The sequence below is a fragment of the Panulirus ornatus genome, chromosome 15, assembly GCF_036320965.1.
Source record: "Panulirus ornatus isolate Po-2019 chromosome 15, ASM3632096v1, whole genome shotgun sequence".
Taxonomy (NCBI): domain Eukaryota; kingdom Metazoa; phylum Arthropoda; class Malacostraca; order Decapoda; family Palinuridae; genus Panulirus; species Panulirus ornatus.
Window position 1 is genome coordinate 26,728,207 of NC_092238.1, and position 14,979 is coordinate 26,743,185.

Sequence of the window (14,979 nt, forward strand, 5' to 3'; positions counted from 1 at the left end):
GCCGTAATTTACGTTAAGTTTAAGCGGTGAATTGCACATAGATTTAGACTCCAGAACTATCTTCAATATGCCGCTTAAACTTAGTCTTTTTTTTTTTCGAGGAAATTCAAATATCCACCCAAAAAAACAATTTTTATTATATACCATCTAGATAGCTAAATACATTTTGCTCATCACATACAAAATTTCATTGCACGTTTCCTAATACTTTGGAAACTATTTTCGACGACTATCATCGATGACAAGCTGACGGTCACATATCTCGCCACACAAACACAAGCTGTAGAGAAAGAATATTAAAATGAAAGCTTTCAACATTCATAAATGAAAACGGCTAATAACACACCTTAGCACAGACTGCATTTAACAAAACTATAATTGTGACTATCAAATACCCAAATAAGCTTTTGGACTCGCATTTGACAATACTAGTCTTGCTTTCAACTGGAGTTAAACAGGATTCCAAAAGAATTTACAAAGATACAGCCTTCAATGAATGACTTACAAAATCAATCATAAAGCATGAAATAACACTTGCTGTGTAAGCCTTTTTAAAGTTATCTTCCGTTACCTAATAATGGTTGTGGAATGATGTTACCGCATCTCCCGACAAAAATTTAGAACAGTTACAACCTTCTCTTCTTGCTGCATACATGATGATACTTACCTATAAAGGATTTTGCTAACAGAACTGCAGATACGCCATGGCGAAGGTCAGCATATGAACCCCCGTCATCAAGCCTGGAAAACGAAATATAATTTCTTTAGTTGTAAATGTTGACATGTTTACCAACACTAAATACATTTACAAACATTTGTGAATGATTTATTGCATATACACATAGTAACATGAAAATTAACTGGAAATATGTAATTATCACTCATATTTCAGTTCAACTGCAGAAAATATCTATTCATTGAAACCTGATAATTTCAATTGTTCCGTCCATAACTTTTCATCCACTTAAATAGCCAAAACACAAAAAATTGAAAACTGTCGAAATGAAAAGAAACATACTATATGCAAATAATATTCTGATCGTGAAAACATGCCCAATACTATTTCAAATATAGGTTATCTGGTGTATCAAACGCTGCCTCTGGTTTAACAGAACTCATCCCAGATGGTAAATATCCCATAAAAAAAGCCACAAAAACAATTTACTGGTGTAACCATTTTTTTAATCAACCACAGTTTGATTCTTTTATTCCAATGTAATCATATATTTTTTGCTCATTTCTATTTGTTTTCAGACAAAACGAACAGAATTATCTGGTAATACTACTTAGGAATACTTCTTTACCCTATAAATCGCAATTATACTTGATAATATAACCAAATATGACTAGCAGTCATACTTGCACTAAAATTTACAGGATACAAAATCAGTGTACCGATTATTTTGATATACTGAAAGTAACTTCATTTGCCAACCTTCTTGATATTATTCACGATAATTTTGCATTAAAAAATTCTCTCTCTTATCTACATGATTTTTTTTTTTTATACATTTATCTATATTACCAATAGTCTCTCGACTAAGAGAACAGATTACGTGCGTGGATATTCTGAGCATCGAGGCAAACCCTCTTGCAGGATTTAATGCGTTTTTATTTAAAAATTTCACGAAAAAAATTGAAAGACATTCTTTAGAAATATTTTTATTGTCTAAGAACACTTCAAGGTAATGAATCAATATATAACCTTGCCTCGACTACGGGATTGTAATGGCTGCATCCCGATGGACAATGATTATGGTAATATGTATTACGGCTAGGATTTCTACAGACGACTTTTCATTGGGATTCATTAAAAAAAGAAATCGACTAATGCATCACTAAACATACGTACTCATCCCTGAGTTTGGCACAATCCTACGTCACCTCAAAGTCTTAGAGCAAAGCTTTCCCGTGTTACAAAACTTACAAAACTTAAAGTCTTCAGTGTCAACTTCCTCAGCATTATCTTGGCGTCCACAATGACATCCATTTGGCGAAACTAGAGATGCAGTGACGACCACACGAAGGTCAAACCATTTCTTGGTCAGCATTGCACTTTACCATTCTGAAAAAAAAAAAAAAATCTAAAATGAGGTAAAGATCACAACATTCAGGCGGCTGTGTGAAGCTCTCGTCAGTTTGAAAACCCCATACGAATTTCAAGTAACCAAAAATAAATGCAAATTAGCTAACAAAATAGTTGCTATGGACAACAGACGTTACTGCCAGGCAGTAACGTACAGGCGTTAATGATCACAGTTACACTGGAATTAACAATGGGAACGAATCTGCTCTTACAATAAAGTTGCTTGTGTCAGTTTCAACAGCTTTAAACAATAGGCAGACATGTTAACCCCAGTCATTTAGAAACTTCTGAACCAGAAGGCTAAAGTTCTGAGATTCGTTTCAGCAAATTAAAAGTGCGAGATGCTGAAAATTTTTGTTTAAAATGCTTGTTTAATACTACGAAACCAGTTAACTAATAATTATCAGCAAAATTTGATAAACATCAAAACCTCTGCTGCACACGGCATGAAGGTTTTAATATACACTATAAAATAGAATAAAAAAAATATTCATAAAATCAACTAACCTGCTTGACACGACCTGTTCCTCCAGCTGTCACCAACGGAAAGACCCGAGCAACATTTAGTTCGGCCCGACGCCAACTGTGTCGCTAGTACCGCTCCTTCTTTCGACCAATCACCGCGCAGCCAGACAAATGGAGAGCCAATCACCCAACTTCTTCCAATGATTTACAAAAAAACACATACACTGCATACCATATTATGATATATGTATATATATGTACTGTATGTATAATGTAGTTATGGTATAACTCAATTTATACCTGAATGCCTCCTCATATTTGTGTATTCACAGACAATGCATTCTGAACTGCTTGTTTGGCCAGTAATCATTCGTATCTTTGTTTTAATATCCTTCTGTATCAATTCACTTAATAATTAAGATCACCATCACCGTGGTATGCCACAGTAGTCCTTGGGCATATATTTCTTCAGGGACCAACAAGTAGTGTCAGACGCACAGATGTGAAGTTCCACTGATATTGTGAATTACGTCACATTTTACACCTAAACATTATTCATTTTCTGTGATCGGGCCGTAGCACAGCGCTGGCATAACAGCGTCACCACAGAGATGCTGGGCAGGGAGTATTCACTTGTGTTCACAGAAGTAGGAAACAGATCATATTTACAACTCTCAAAAGACCAGAAACTTAACCTTTGATCGCGACATAAATTTCCATTATTTACTACCCATTCCTTTCACTGGTTTTACAGGGGACCGCATCTTTTATTTCGTTGTATGAAGGCTAGACCAACTCGCTAAAACCATGGGGTCTGTGCATCTACATAACTCATACAAGGTATCACCTACACATTTTACTATGTCATCTCGTTTCTGGTAACAGAAATAAATGAAAGCATAGTGAGGACTCCCGTTTTCAGAGTAGAATCGTGTAGACTACAAGACTGATACTATTTCTAAAATGTGCCCATAAAATCCAAATATACTCATATCGTAGTTACCAAACAGGACTTCCACGAATGTCAGCATTCACAGGAGAAGCACAACTGTCATACAGTACCTCACAATATCAGCTATCGTCTACTTTACTTATGCAATCATTCATCAAAATACGTGATTTATTTTATTACCCCCACACTATCCCATCGTACATTACTCGTTCCAAAAGTATGTGATAGTAAGAACAAAGAACAAGATTAACATCCACTCCACTTCCACATCAACAAATCATGTAAACATCTGCGTATCGAATACGGTTATTAGGAATGTTATTAATGAAGGAAGTACAGTATACTGTATGCCTGTCACTGTGGAGATTTTTCACTTCAGTTGCTGAGCGAGAGGGCGCTACCCAATATAGGCTATTAGCCAATAGACTAGGTTGAAAACCATGAACACTACCACCATGAACATCCTAGCCAACTTTTCCATGCTCCTGACCGACATGCGAAGCTTCCAAAGTCTGTGTACAAGTAGCCTCCTCCTCCTGCAGGTCATGTCATTCATGGGTACCTCCAGCGTCATCATGTCCTCAGACACGTCACCATTTCTGTGGCCTCCGGCAGGCTTTTGGGGCGCCCCTTCATCTTGATGGTGATGTTGGTGGTGTGGCTGTTGTTGGCTTTGGACGAGTGCCTTACTAGTACTCGGTAAGAACACCTTCTCCGATGTTGGTGGCATCACGCTCAATTCATTTGTCTCGAGTCTGTTTCGCTTCTTCGCTTCGTGTAGGAAGGCATCGATAAGGATGTGGAATACGATGATGAAGAATGTGGAGAAGATGCAGAAGAGCAGCCAGATGTCGACCAGCTTGAAGTACGACGTTTTAGGCAGAGATGCCGCCACCTGTCGGAGGAATCAAAAGTAAACAATCAACTAAGCAAAAGTTCACGTCTTACGAACAGAGATGTGAGCAACAGCCACCTTACCCTGGCTGCACAATGAGATTAAGAGAGCCGTAAACCAGAGCCAAAAACTACAGCTTGAATTTAATGATCCCATAACGCCAAACATTGTTGTCTTAACATCAAAAAAGACTAATATGGTGTGAAATTCTGTAGGCTCATAATAGCCTTCATTTGCTCTACCAAGGATACAACTTTTGTTAGAAAGATAATCCTATAACCTTAATGATCTTTTGGTTTCAGTAATCTTGAAAAAATCATAACACAAAGAATATTTATTGATTTTTCTACAACTCCACAACCATGGTCATCTGTCATTTCAATTCTCGTAAAGAAATCCAATCATATTTTACAGATGAGTGCTAAGATTCCGACAATGATTACACATAATTCTTACACACTATAATTATCAGGTACTTCCTTAAATCTGAGCCTTGAATGATGTAGAAGAATTCCTCCCTCTATGACCTGACCTGAGAGAAGAGTGTGGCCATGACCAGGAGGGTGGTGAGGGAGGTCATGACCCGGACCTCGAAGTTGTCCCTCTTGAAAAACAGGGTCAGGTAGCTTATTGCCAGCATCGTCAAGGATGGCACGTAGATGTTGATGACAGCATAACCAACACGACGGGCCAGAGGTACCCTCACCTGGGAGACATATATATATATATATATATATATATATATATATATATATATATATATATATATATATATATATATATATATATATTCATATACAAGAAATCAGATCAAGGACATTACATGAGGGTAAGTTCACCACGAACGATGGGACCCACTGAAAGATGAGACCACTAAAAGTGAGTAACGAAGGATGAGTGACGACTCACCTTGAGTACTGAAGTGTTGATCCGTAGACTCACGGGACCCACCGTATACTCAAGCAAGAGTTCGCTTCCCTCGTACTCAGCCCAGCTGGCCTCCGAGTCCCACCTGCCAAAGACCAAGACTTTACTCATTATTTACTCATCTATCCCAATATGTAAGGATAGCTTACCTATAAAAGCTTCATGTAAATAACTCTATGCAAGCTTCAAAGCAAGGCATCACGTACTCATTACGCACTCGTCTTACTCAATATGTAAAAGTAGCTAATACATTCACTACTCATGTATTCAGCTAACTTTCACCGTGTCTAACTCATCTAACATTTGTTGCAGACATCTATCTAATCTACCGAATTTTCACGCGAGAAGATTTACTTTATTACTCAGTACACATTAACCATTTACTCACCTATCCTTGCAAAGAAAATATCATACCTGTCATCATCGTTTTAAGTCTCATGCAATATCAACGTAGCATTTCAAGAGGTATTGATATATCGAAGTATATTCGAGTATATACAAGCTTTTTATACACGTTCTTGGCACACTGATAATGCATGTACATTGTATATAATACCTAATATCATAGCATGAGTTTAGCTTTGTTAAGAACGCGTGTGTAGTACTGAGTGTTCGACAGGGTAGTGGTTATGGTGAAGCGTGTGTTGGTCTTGTTATAATGGTGGTGTGGGTGTAGTAGTAAGTGTGTGAATCCCGTTTGTGTATTGCGGGGAGAGAGTTATACTTTCGTGTTGCCCATCTCAACCTTGTATATATCTACTACCTCACCCTTACTCTTACGTGTGTGTGTGTGTGTGTGGGTGGGTGTGGGTGTAAAAAAGAGTACATATACCTGAGGTCCTCAGAGCTGTCGGCTCCTAGATGGAAGCCCAGGTAGCAAGTCTGCTCATCGAAAGGGTAGCGAGTTAGATCGAACTCACAAGTGAAGGAAGCCTGGTACTTACGCTTCTCCACCAGGGGGTTGTCCCGTCCCGGGAACAGCCGCACTGGGGACGTCAAAATAAACATCAGTCAGTGACGAAATCAAGATGGTTGGTATCAACACATGAAAGGGGATCAGAGACCCAAAAAGGAGTGGATATGATCAAACACGTGGATTCTGACCCATTATTTTCATGAGAAGACATCATATTCCACCTATAACACATCCTGCATGGCCCTTGTCCTGCCCCATAAAGCTAGTTTACAAGAAGATACAGTGCTATTCCAATTGGGTCAGTGTCTTTGGGCTACCAGACATACGACGCCTATGGGCAACATGATTTCGCGGTGCCTCAGCTTCATGTAGCCTGAGATGACTTATTACGATAAAAATCGTGCCAGTTCAGAAGTGACCTCAAAATAAATGATCCTTAACGTAACCTTATCAGGATTATGGTAACTAAACACGATCCCTTGACCTACTTCATCCAGAGTCACTGTCATGAAAATAAACCCCGTTTCTAACTTGACAGTAATTAACAACACCCGTGACCTAACCTGTCTCACAATACCAGTTGTTGTAGGTAGATCAAAACGTACCTTCCTCTGGTATGGAGTTGTCTGTGCCAGTGTGGGTGCCTCGCCGGAGAACGTAGGTGAGGGAGGGTGAGGCATGCTTTGAGCTGGAGGGGTGAGTGGTGTCCACGGTGTTCAGGAGCACCACGGTGGGCCGCCACACCTCCGATAGCTTGCTGTCCACCAGGTTCAGGCTGTCATAGACGGAGGAGAAGACGTTGAACCTCTGCCTGAACCTATGCATATGCCAGCTACCTTGAAGATCCGCCGATTATTATCAATCCTAAAAGTTTCTTGAATCTCCGTGAACCTTTACGCCAAAAACTTCACTGTAGCTTCAGTTTTCTCCCGGTTCTGTGAAGCTTTCATGCTGTATCACTCAGTATCGCTAAGCTTTCATACTGTGCCTCCCTCAAGTACCGTTAAGCTTTTATAACGTGCCTCCCAACACTGGCAAGCTTTCGCACTCTACCTCCCACACTGCTAAGCTTTCGTTCTTGTACCTCTTAGCACCATACACTTACATCACCACCTCTCGTACCGTACTGTACCTCCCAGCACTACCAACCTCTCGTACCGTACTGTACTTCCCAGCACCACCAACCTCACGTACCGTACTGTACCTCCCAGCACCACTAACCCCTCGTACCGTACTGTACCTCCCAGCACCACCAACCCCTCGTACCGTACTGTACCTCCCAGCACCACCAACCTCTCGTACCGTACCTAGGATCGCTCTTGAGGTTGACGTACGTGGTACGAGACTCGGTCCACACGAGGGTGAGGCCAAAGGCAACCTTGAGTAGCATCTCGGAGGTGTCGACGCGGAGGTTGCTCAGCGAGACCAGTCCAGCAACCTCCAACGCCTCGTTGTCCACCGATCTCTTAGGCAAGCGAGGCGCCACGTTTGTCTTTACGCAAGGAAGACGATTTGGGAGAAATTAGCCACAAATTAGTCACAAATTATGGAGAAATCTGGAAGTAGAAGACAAGATGTCTCACTGGACTGATACTTGTCATTACTATTTGTGTGCCATACTGAAAGCGATGCTTAGGACATACAAGCAACACATTTAGACAACACCAGGACTCCACAGGTAAAATGCCTCTATGCTTTGGTACCCCCGCATAAGTTCAGATCTCAGTCACTCACCGTGACACCAATGATAAGAACCTGTTATCCCATCCACTCCTTCTACTCTTACTTCTATCAATCAAGCAATAGAGGAGTTACGGGAATCAACCACACTCGTTACTCTAACGCATGAGGGAACTGTTTTATCATCAGTTCTTACCACTTAAAGTTTGGTGTCTTTTGCACAGTGGTTAGAAGAACGTTCGTCATTTTAACAGCCACCAGGATGTGGACCTTTGCATCCATCACTCTTTGCTGTCCTAAGCAATACAAAATGTTTTCATTCTTTTATTTTGTGCCTGTCAAAGTTACCTCAACAGAGTACAGATCTGTTTTTGGGTGTCGTATGCCTCGGTCATGGACACGAGACACTGAAAAAAAGAGGCAGAAAAAATAAAAGAGTGAAGAGAGAAAATAAATACTCTGAGTTATTTAGGAAATGTAAAACTTGTTTCTTAAACGGGGTCAGTTTGTCGTTGCCAGGAGATACACGCGATGGTAAGGAGTTCCCAAGCTTTGTGGTGTAGGGAAATATAGACATAACAAAGGTCCACCCTTGACTGAAGACAATGAAGAACTGGACTCCCTCAGCATATGAAAGAAAATGCAAGCCAGTAGGCTATCTATATACTGTTCATGCTTCCACTATGTTTATTGACAGGTTAACTGGAGTATGCAAGGTTCGTGCCTGCCTGTGGCTTCAACGATGTGTGTGTGTGTGTGTTTACTGTTTTGATTACTAGTTGTGTGTTACGGAGAAAGAATTATATACTCGTGTTGCCTCGTTTCTTGCTTAAATGTACCATGTTTTCTTTTTTTTTACTCCTGTGTATGCATATGTTAGCACAACACACCCTAGCTTAAGAAAGGTACCATCCATTCATCGACCAAACTCGAGGGCAGAATGAATACCTTGATTGACTGTGGGCCGACTGCTGCGCCAGGATTCGAACCCACTTGGGTTCGAATCCTGAGCAGGTCCATGATTAGTGACGTTAACCACGTGTCCGTGTTTGTGTGTATGTTCCTACATGAGTGCGTGTGTACTTTCTCACAATCCGGAACTGTACAAGCAACCACATGCAACATTTAACCGCTACCCAATCGAGGTGCTAAACTAATCCAGCTGATCGCGTGCTGAAGCCGTCTGTACGCGTTGTAATTGCATGAAGCTGAACACATGAATGACAAAGCTTTTTCTTCCATCAGAATTACGTCCTTGACAGTACAGCCCTTAACAGTCTTGAAGTGCAAACTCTTATTCATTGAAGCAACTTTGCCATGAGAAGTCTGCCGGTCAAACAAAATTATAGGATATTTCTTGAGAGCCAATTACATTCTGACCAGCTGCCTAAACTGCAACAAGATTGCTAATGTGTCCAAATTACCACTCCTGCGGTGTATATCGAAGTATCACCTAGGGGGACATGACGCTGTTGTGCAATATATGAACCAGTGACAGAGGTAACTCCAAATCTCAAGCCTTTTCCTTTATTATTCTCAAGGTTACCAAGAGGAAGGAAAAACACGTCTTCATTTCTGGCTCTCGATCAGAATTAGTCTTTGGTTGTAATTTTTTTTTCTAGATTGGAATCTGTACTGGAATTTTCTAATTTCAGACCATCTATGTCGAAAGGAACGTAATCTATTTCCAGGAATAATACTAGCGACTATAAACGAAGCCTTTTATAACCACGAAAGTATTGATTCCGTCATCTCTCAGTTCTGCTATTGTCTCCTCTATTACATTTGGTGAACGAAAATCTAAAAAAACAATCTATGTTTTTACTATGAGTAAATGTTTCTATATTTTGATTGACTACCCTACCATGTATCTGTATACCAACACGCCATACTTCCAGAACACACGTCCCCTTACAAGTGACTTATGAAACGCCTTCCTATACCCTATATATACTGCTACCAGCACGCTATCTTGCATTCAAACTCTCTCAAATCATGATACCAGGGTGTCACCATGTAGGTCTACTTGTCACAGCACATTACCTTGTAGTCCGGCGGGAGACGGACCAGCAGACAGTCGGCCTCGTCACTGTTATCTCGACAGTCGTATTTGAGGTCACAGCGGAGGGTCAGGTCGACGCAAGTGCCGTCGTCGCATGTGTACTGGTGTTCCTCACACACTGATAGCAGGAGACGCCGGACTTCGCCACTCTCTTGATCACACAGAGGCTCATCCAGATGCCACCATTTTCGCCCCATCGGGTAGTCGTACTTGGAAGGCTGCAAGTGCGCCATGGTCTCATTCGACTGATGGTTTAGCCAAACCCAGCGAGCGCCATCGTGGAGAATCTTGTAGTCGCCGTATCCCACGAAGACTCTCGTATCCTTGTCGTACTTCATCATGTAGTTCAAGTTGCGCACGTGGGTTTCGCACGACCCCTTCATAGTGAGGATGATGTCGGGAGGGACAACGCAACAAGTACAACTCAGAGCGGGGCAGTGCTCGTCGACGACGCCCACCGCGTCCAGAGCGCCGCAGTTTTCATAATGGAGACCGTTGGGTTCGTCGTCAGCCCAAGGTATACCGTAGGCAGGGCGTCCGTTGTAGTGGTAGACCCACTGCCCTTCATCTGCCTCGTCCTCGATGCCCACCCACAGCATCTTACACTCTGGTCGAAGCCTCTGAGCTTCGGAGTAGATGCCTCTAACGTCAGACCAGTTCCTTGGTGTGGGTATGAAGCCTCCTAAGGCTTCACACAGGTGACAACCTTCGTTATAGGTCATTGGAGGAAACACTTGGAACCGGGGAGGCTTCTCGTGATAACACAAGGCTTGGGAGTCTACCTCATACTCGACCACGTCTTGCACCTCCCACTCCCTGTCCCAGCTGATGACATCACCGCGAGGGAGGCTTCTACACATGGCCAGATCACTCACTTCCTCCTGGGGCAGCACCCGGCTCCACAGGTTAAACTGGGTCACCTCACCGATGAAGGATACAACGGTGTAATCCAAGGAGTCGACGTATCCTACTGTCACTTCAGTGGCCCACTGAGGGAGGGTCTCTGACAGGTTGTGGGTCTTCAGGGATCGACCGTCTAAGGACGTGGTCACCTGGTTCAGGCCTCGGTCGTGGTTTATACAGACGAAATACCATCGATACGGACGCAGCCAGCGCGTCAGCGGGATGAACTTGTATTGGTGGGACACCACAATACGCATCCTGTCCACATTGAACTCTGTAACGAGAACTAACATTTGCAGGAAGTCTCGGTAATTACAACTATGGCAACCTAAGAAAAAAAAATCAGTGGATCAGACAATGCCAACGCCATTTACTACAGCCATAGAGAAAAACTTTACGATAGAACCGCTACAGGCTCACCAAACTACCTTAGTCTCCCTTCAAATACATCTCTATTCTGTCAAAGAAAATGCTCTCAATTTTTCCATTTTCTTTCATCACATTTAACCATACACTATTAAAGAAGTAACCAAAAGGACAATAAATACCGGCAGTTTAGAAAGGCTTAAAAGGATATCTGTAAACAATTACGTTTATTTCTATGGAGGGGCTCCACAAGTGTAGAACTCTCCCCCTGTACCGTACAAGTAGTTAATTACTAAGAAATCACACACAGACACACCTGCCTTAACCCTGTTTCCAAAGCCTATTGGCCTCAAACTTAGTCAGTAACTTAACCATAAAAGAAAGAACAAAATCTTTTATTATATGCAATGAAGTTTACCAACCTAGCTGCAGTAGCGGTCGCGTTCCGTTGCCCAAGATCCTAAAGATGACGTTGATCCTGCGAAGCCTCAGGAATTGGAACCTAACGCAGGCGGTGAAATTGTGTCCCGGGGTGAAGTGGAGGTCGTGAGTTCGAGCCCCGGCGCCAACTCCGGGGTTAGCGTTGGCCTCGCACTGCAGGACCCGCTCACCTGAACTCACCCCTATAGCAGTATATATATATATATATATATATATATATATATATATATATATATATATATATATATATATATATATATATATATATAAGCTAAACATTGAACACTGTGGAATGATTAGCGGCGGTGTCTGCAAACTATGACATGATATCGTAGAGAGCATATGAATCATGACTGTTGAAGGTAGGCGACGACAATCGATTTCCGGTGAGAGGAAAAGAAGAAATATTAATTCTATTTCACACATCTACTACGTCAAAGGAATGTGAAGAATACAGAAAATACACACGGAATACCCGTAAGTAATCATAACGATGAAGATCTTGTTGAATGTTGTAGCTAGGTTTCACAAGATAGTCCCTCAAGCATTAGCTTATCCACAGAAAATTGCAGCAACTATTGACCTAGTTTTCTTTAACATTTTACAACTTCTTAACTAACATAACTTGTTCTCTGATTATGAGCTCTTCTCTTTTAATCCCTTGTCTCGAATACATACATCTATCCACCAAACCCCTGCTGTTGGCTGCTGCAGATTAAAACGACAGTAGCTTTTCTCCGGGCCAACAGGTTTATGATGTGTCTGAGGTAAACACAAGCAGAAAGTGCAAGAAGAAAAGATAGAGACGGATGTATGTGCAGTTGCGTAAGGACAGTGAATAGAGATGAGTACAAGGACGGCTGAAGAACCATGGGACAAGGTAATAAAAGAAGGCGAATATGATTAAGTAGATGCTATCTATAAGGTTGCCCAACAGACGTGTTTGAAGGACAGCATTTATACTGTAGGATACAGGCTGACAAGCGCGCGGATGGGGTAACAAAGGAAACAGGAGGACCATAAATCTTGCAATGAGGTTGGGGAACAACAGAGTACCTGTCCAGGTAGCGAAGGTCATCGCCATCAGCACAAGGAGACACCGTGCTTCCATCACGTACTCTTCAGTTAAAGGAGCGACGGATTGTTTTGTCGTCTGTCGTCGAGACATCTAAAAGTCATATGGCTCTCTTCAGTGTCAGTACTGATCCTCAAAATTATCAATCTGGGTTCATCAGAATTTGTATCGTCCACCTTAGTCTTGGCTACGTACGTTATCAAAACGTTTCAGCAAATCTAACATCCTCGTCAGTACAACTCCTTTTTTTTTCCCCCTAGTTTCATATACATATGTTTCTTGTATATGGTATCTTTGCTGTCGTCACCAAGATACAGACTATTCACTTGCAAGAAAAAGTTGGGGAATACCGTCCTTAGTTCTTGGATTTCCTTAGGTTACCACTTGTTGCTCATACAGATAACCAGCCACTGCTGGATCTGCTCTTGTTGGCTCGAGGGTCGAAGGGAGTGAGAGCTAGTCTTCCCTAGCACCATCACCTCACCCCGTCTCTCACGCAGGCGTCCTACACCCTGCATTGTCCACCTAGAGTCTCGGCTGTGTTTATGACATGTGGTCACGCCTGGTCGATGGGCACCTCTGCTGCATTCCTTGATGCGCCTCGATGAAGTTGATGTAGATGATTATCAGTTATTTTCATTATCATAGTAATCATTAATATTATTGCTAGCATTATCATTTTACTATTATCACATCAGTAGTAGTAGTAGAAGTACTATTTCACAGATAATTTACGTCATATACAATAAAGAGTTATCGTAAAGAAAGCACGCCTCAAACTTTAGAGTCACCACGTTAAACATGAGTATTGTGATGACGTCTTTGGAACATGATGTGAAGATGACAAATACTGATGCTGGCGCCTCACTAAGTATAGCCATTCGTCCTTTTCCATCAATTTCTTGATGAGCATGTAGCAGCTTGAAAGCCAGTCGACACAAATATATACACATCTTCTCCACATCAACAACAAAACATATACACACATAAGCAAAGACGAAATCAATACACATTTTCTCATAAGCAAGGTCGAAATATACACACATTTCCCCATAAGCAACGTCGAAATATACATAAATTTTCCCATAAGCAACGTCGAAATCCATACACGTTTCCCCACTAACACCTTACTTACTAAGGGTCTTGTTAGGTATAGGCCAAGTCCTTCTGAGACGCATGGGACTTTCAGGGAAATGTTAAGTGTGTCTCCGTCAGAAGCCAAGAACTTTGCCGATACTCTCGCTGTTGTTTCAATGGCACGTCTCACGTCGACGGTGGGTGTCGAGCCAAGGTTAAACCATCTATTATTTCATCCCTTCCCATACACTACCACCAGCTACCCATTCCCTACATCTACCACATTCCAAGTCCTCCCATAACACCACGAACCACCAGCTCTCCCCTCATCCCACCACTTACAACGCTCTGATCGAGTCCTTCACCCTCACGGTCGACAACCCACAAAAATATGTTCCCACAAAGTTCTTCTGTCAATAGGATATCAAGTGGGTCCCACTTTTCGCCATCGTGGTTGCGGAACTATCGATCTCTCGCCTGCTAAATTACAAGGCGTATTACAGAATGTAGTTTCATCGGGACCTTAACTTGGTGGCACTGTAATGATCGCAAAACCCGAACTGTGTAAATCATGAAGTGTTCATCACACGTTCAGAAGAGCTCGTGAAGGATACGTGTAAGGTGAAGTGTGTACGCAGATGGTAGGTATGTGTTGGGTGAACGGTTGTACATGGGTGAAGGGCATAATGTACGGTTAAAGGGTGTGTATTAGGTGAGCACAGGGTGGAGTGTGTACGTAAAGTAAAGGGCGTCTGTAGGACGAGGGGAGTGTGCACACTAGAGGTAGGTGTGTGCGTGTGTGAGGAGAGAGAGAGAGAGAACGGCATGTGCAGATGAATGCAGAGTAACTGTCTACGATATGAAGGGTGTGAGCAGAAGAGTGGAGAAAGTATCGGTAGCAATAACAGCAAAATAAAAAGATTAAAAAAAAATGCAAAATTGGATATAATAGTAAAAGGCAGCTGCAGTCACTAACGGTGTTTCGGATTTTAAGTTTCACCAGTGTTTTCCTTCATCTCAAATCAAACATGCATCGTTTCTGTATATAATCTTTTGTACAGTGTCCACAAAACTGCATTACCGTGAAAAAGATGAATTCACAATGAGTGCGTACGCTGAATGTTCCCGGAGAAA

The 14,979-nt window shown here is 41.9% G+C and overlaps 1 protein-coding gene across 2 annotated transcripts; it reads right to left on the bottom strand.

The window, feature by feature from the left end:
• Positions 1-117: 117 nt before the first annotated feature.
• LOC139753778 (uncharacterized) lies at positions 118-14,637 on the bottom strand. Of its 2 annotated transcripts, XM_071670633.1 has the most exons (11): positions 11,675-14,637; positions 9,965-11,160; positions 7,549-7,733; positions 6,847-7,016; positions 6,158-6,311; positions 5,308-5,410; positions 4,931-5,104; positions 2,594-4,398; positions 1,928-2,065; positions 668-741; positions 118-280 (listed from the first exon to the last, which is right to left on the bottom strand). In XM_071670633.1, exons 1-8 carry the CDS (start codon positions 12,117-12,119, stop codon positions 3,901-3,903), a joined length of 2,925 nt encoding a protein of 974 aa, XP_071526734.1. In that variant the 5' UTR covers positions 12,120-14,637; the 3' UTR covers positions 118-280; positions 668-741; positions 1,928-2,065; positions 2,594-3,900. The 2 variants fall into 2 exon arrangements, with proteins under 2 accessions (XP_071526734.1, XP_071526735.1); XM_071670634.1 differs by lacking the exon at positions 11,675-14,637 and having other exon boundaries at positions 9,965-11,298.
• Positions 14,638-14,979: the final 342 nt, after the last annotated feature.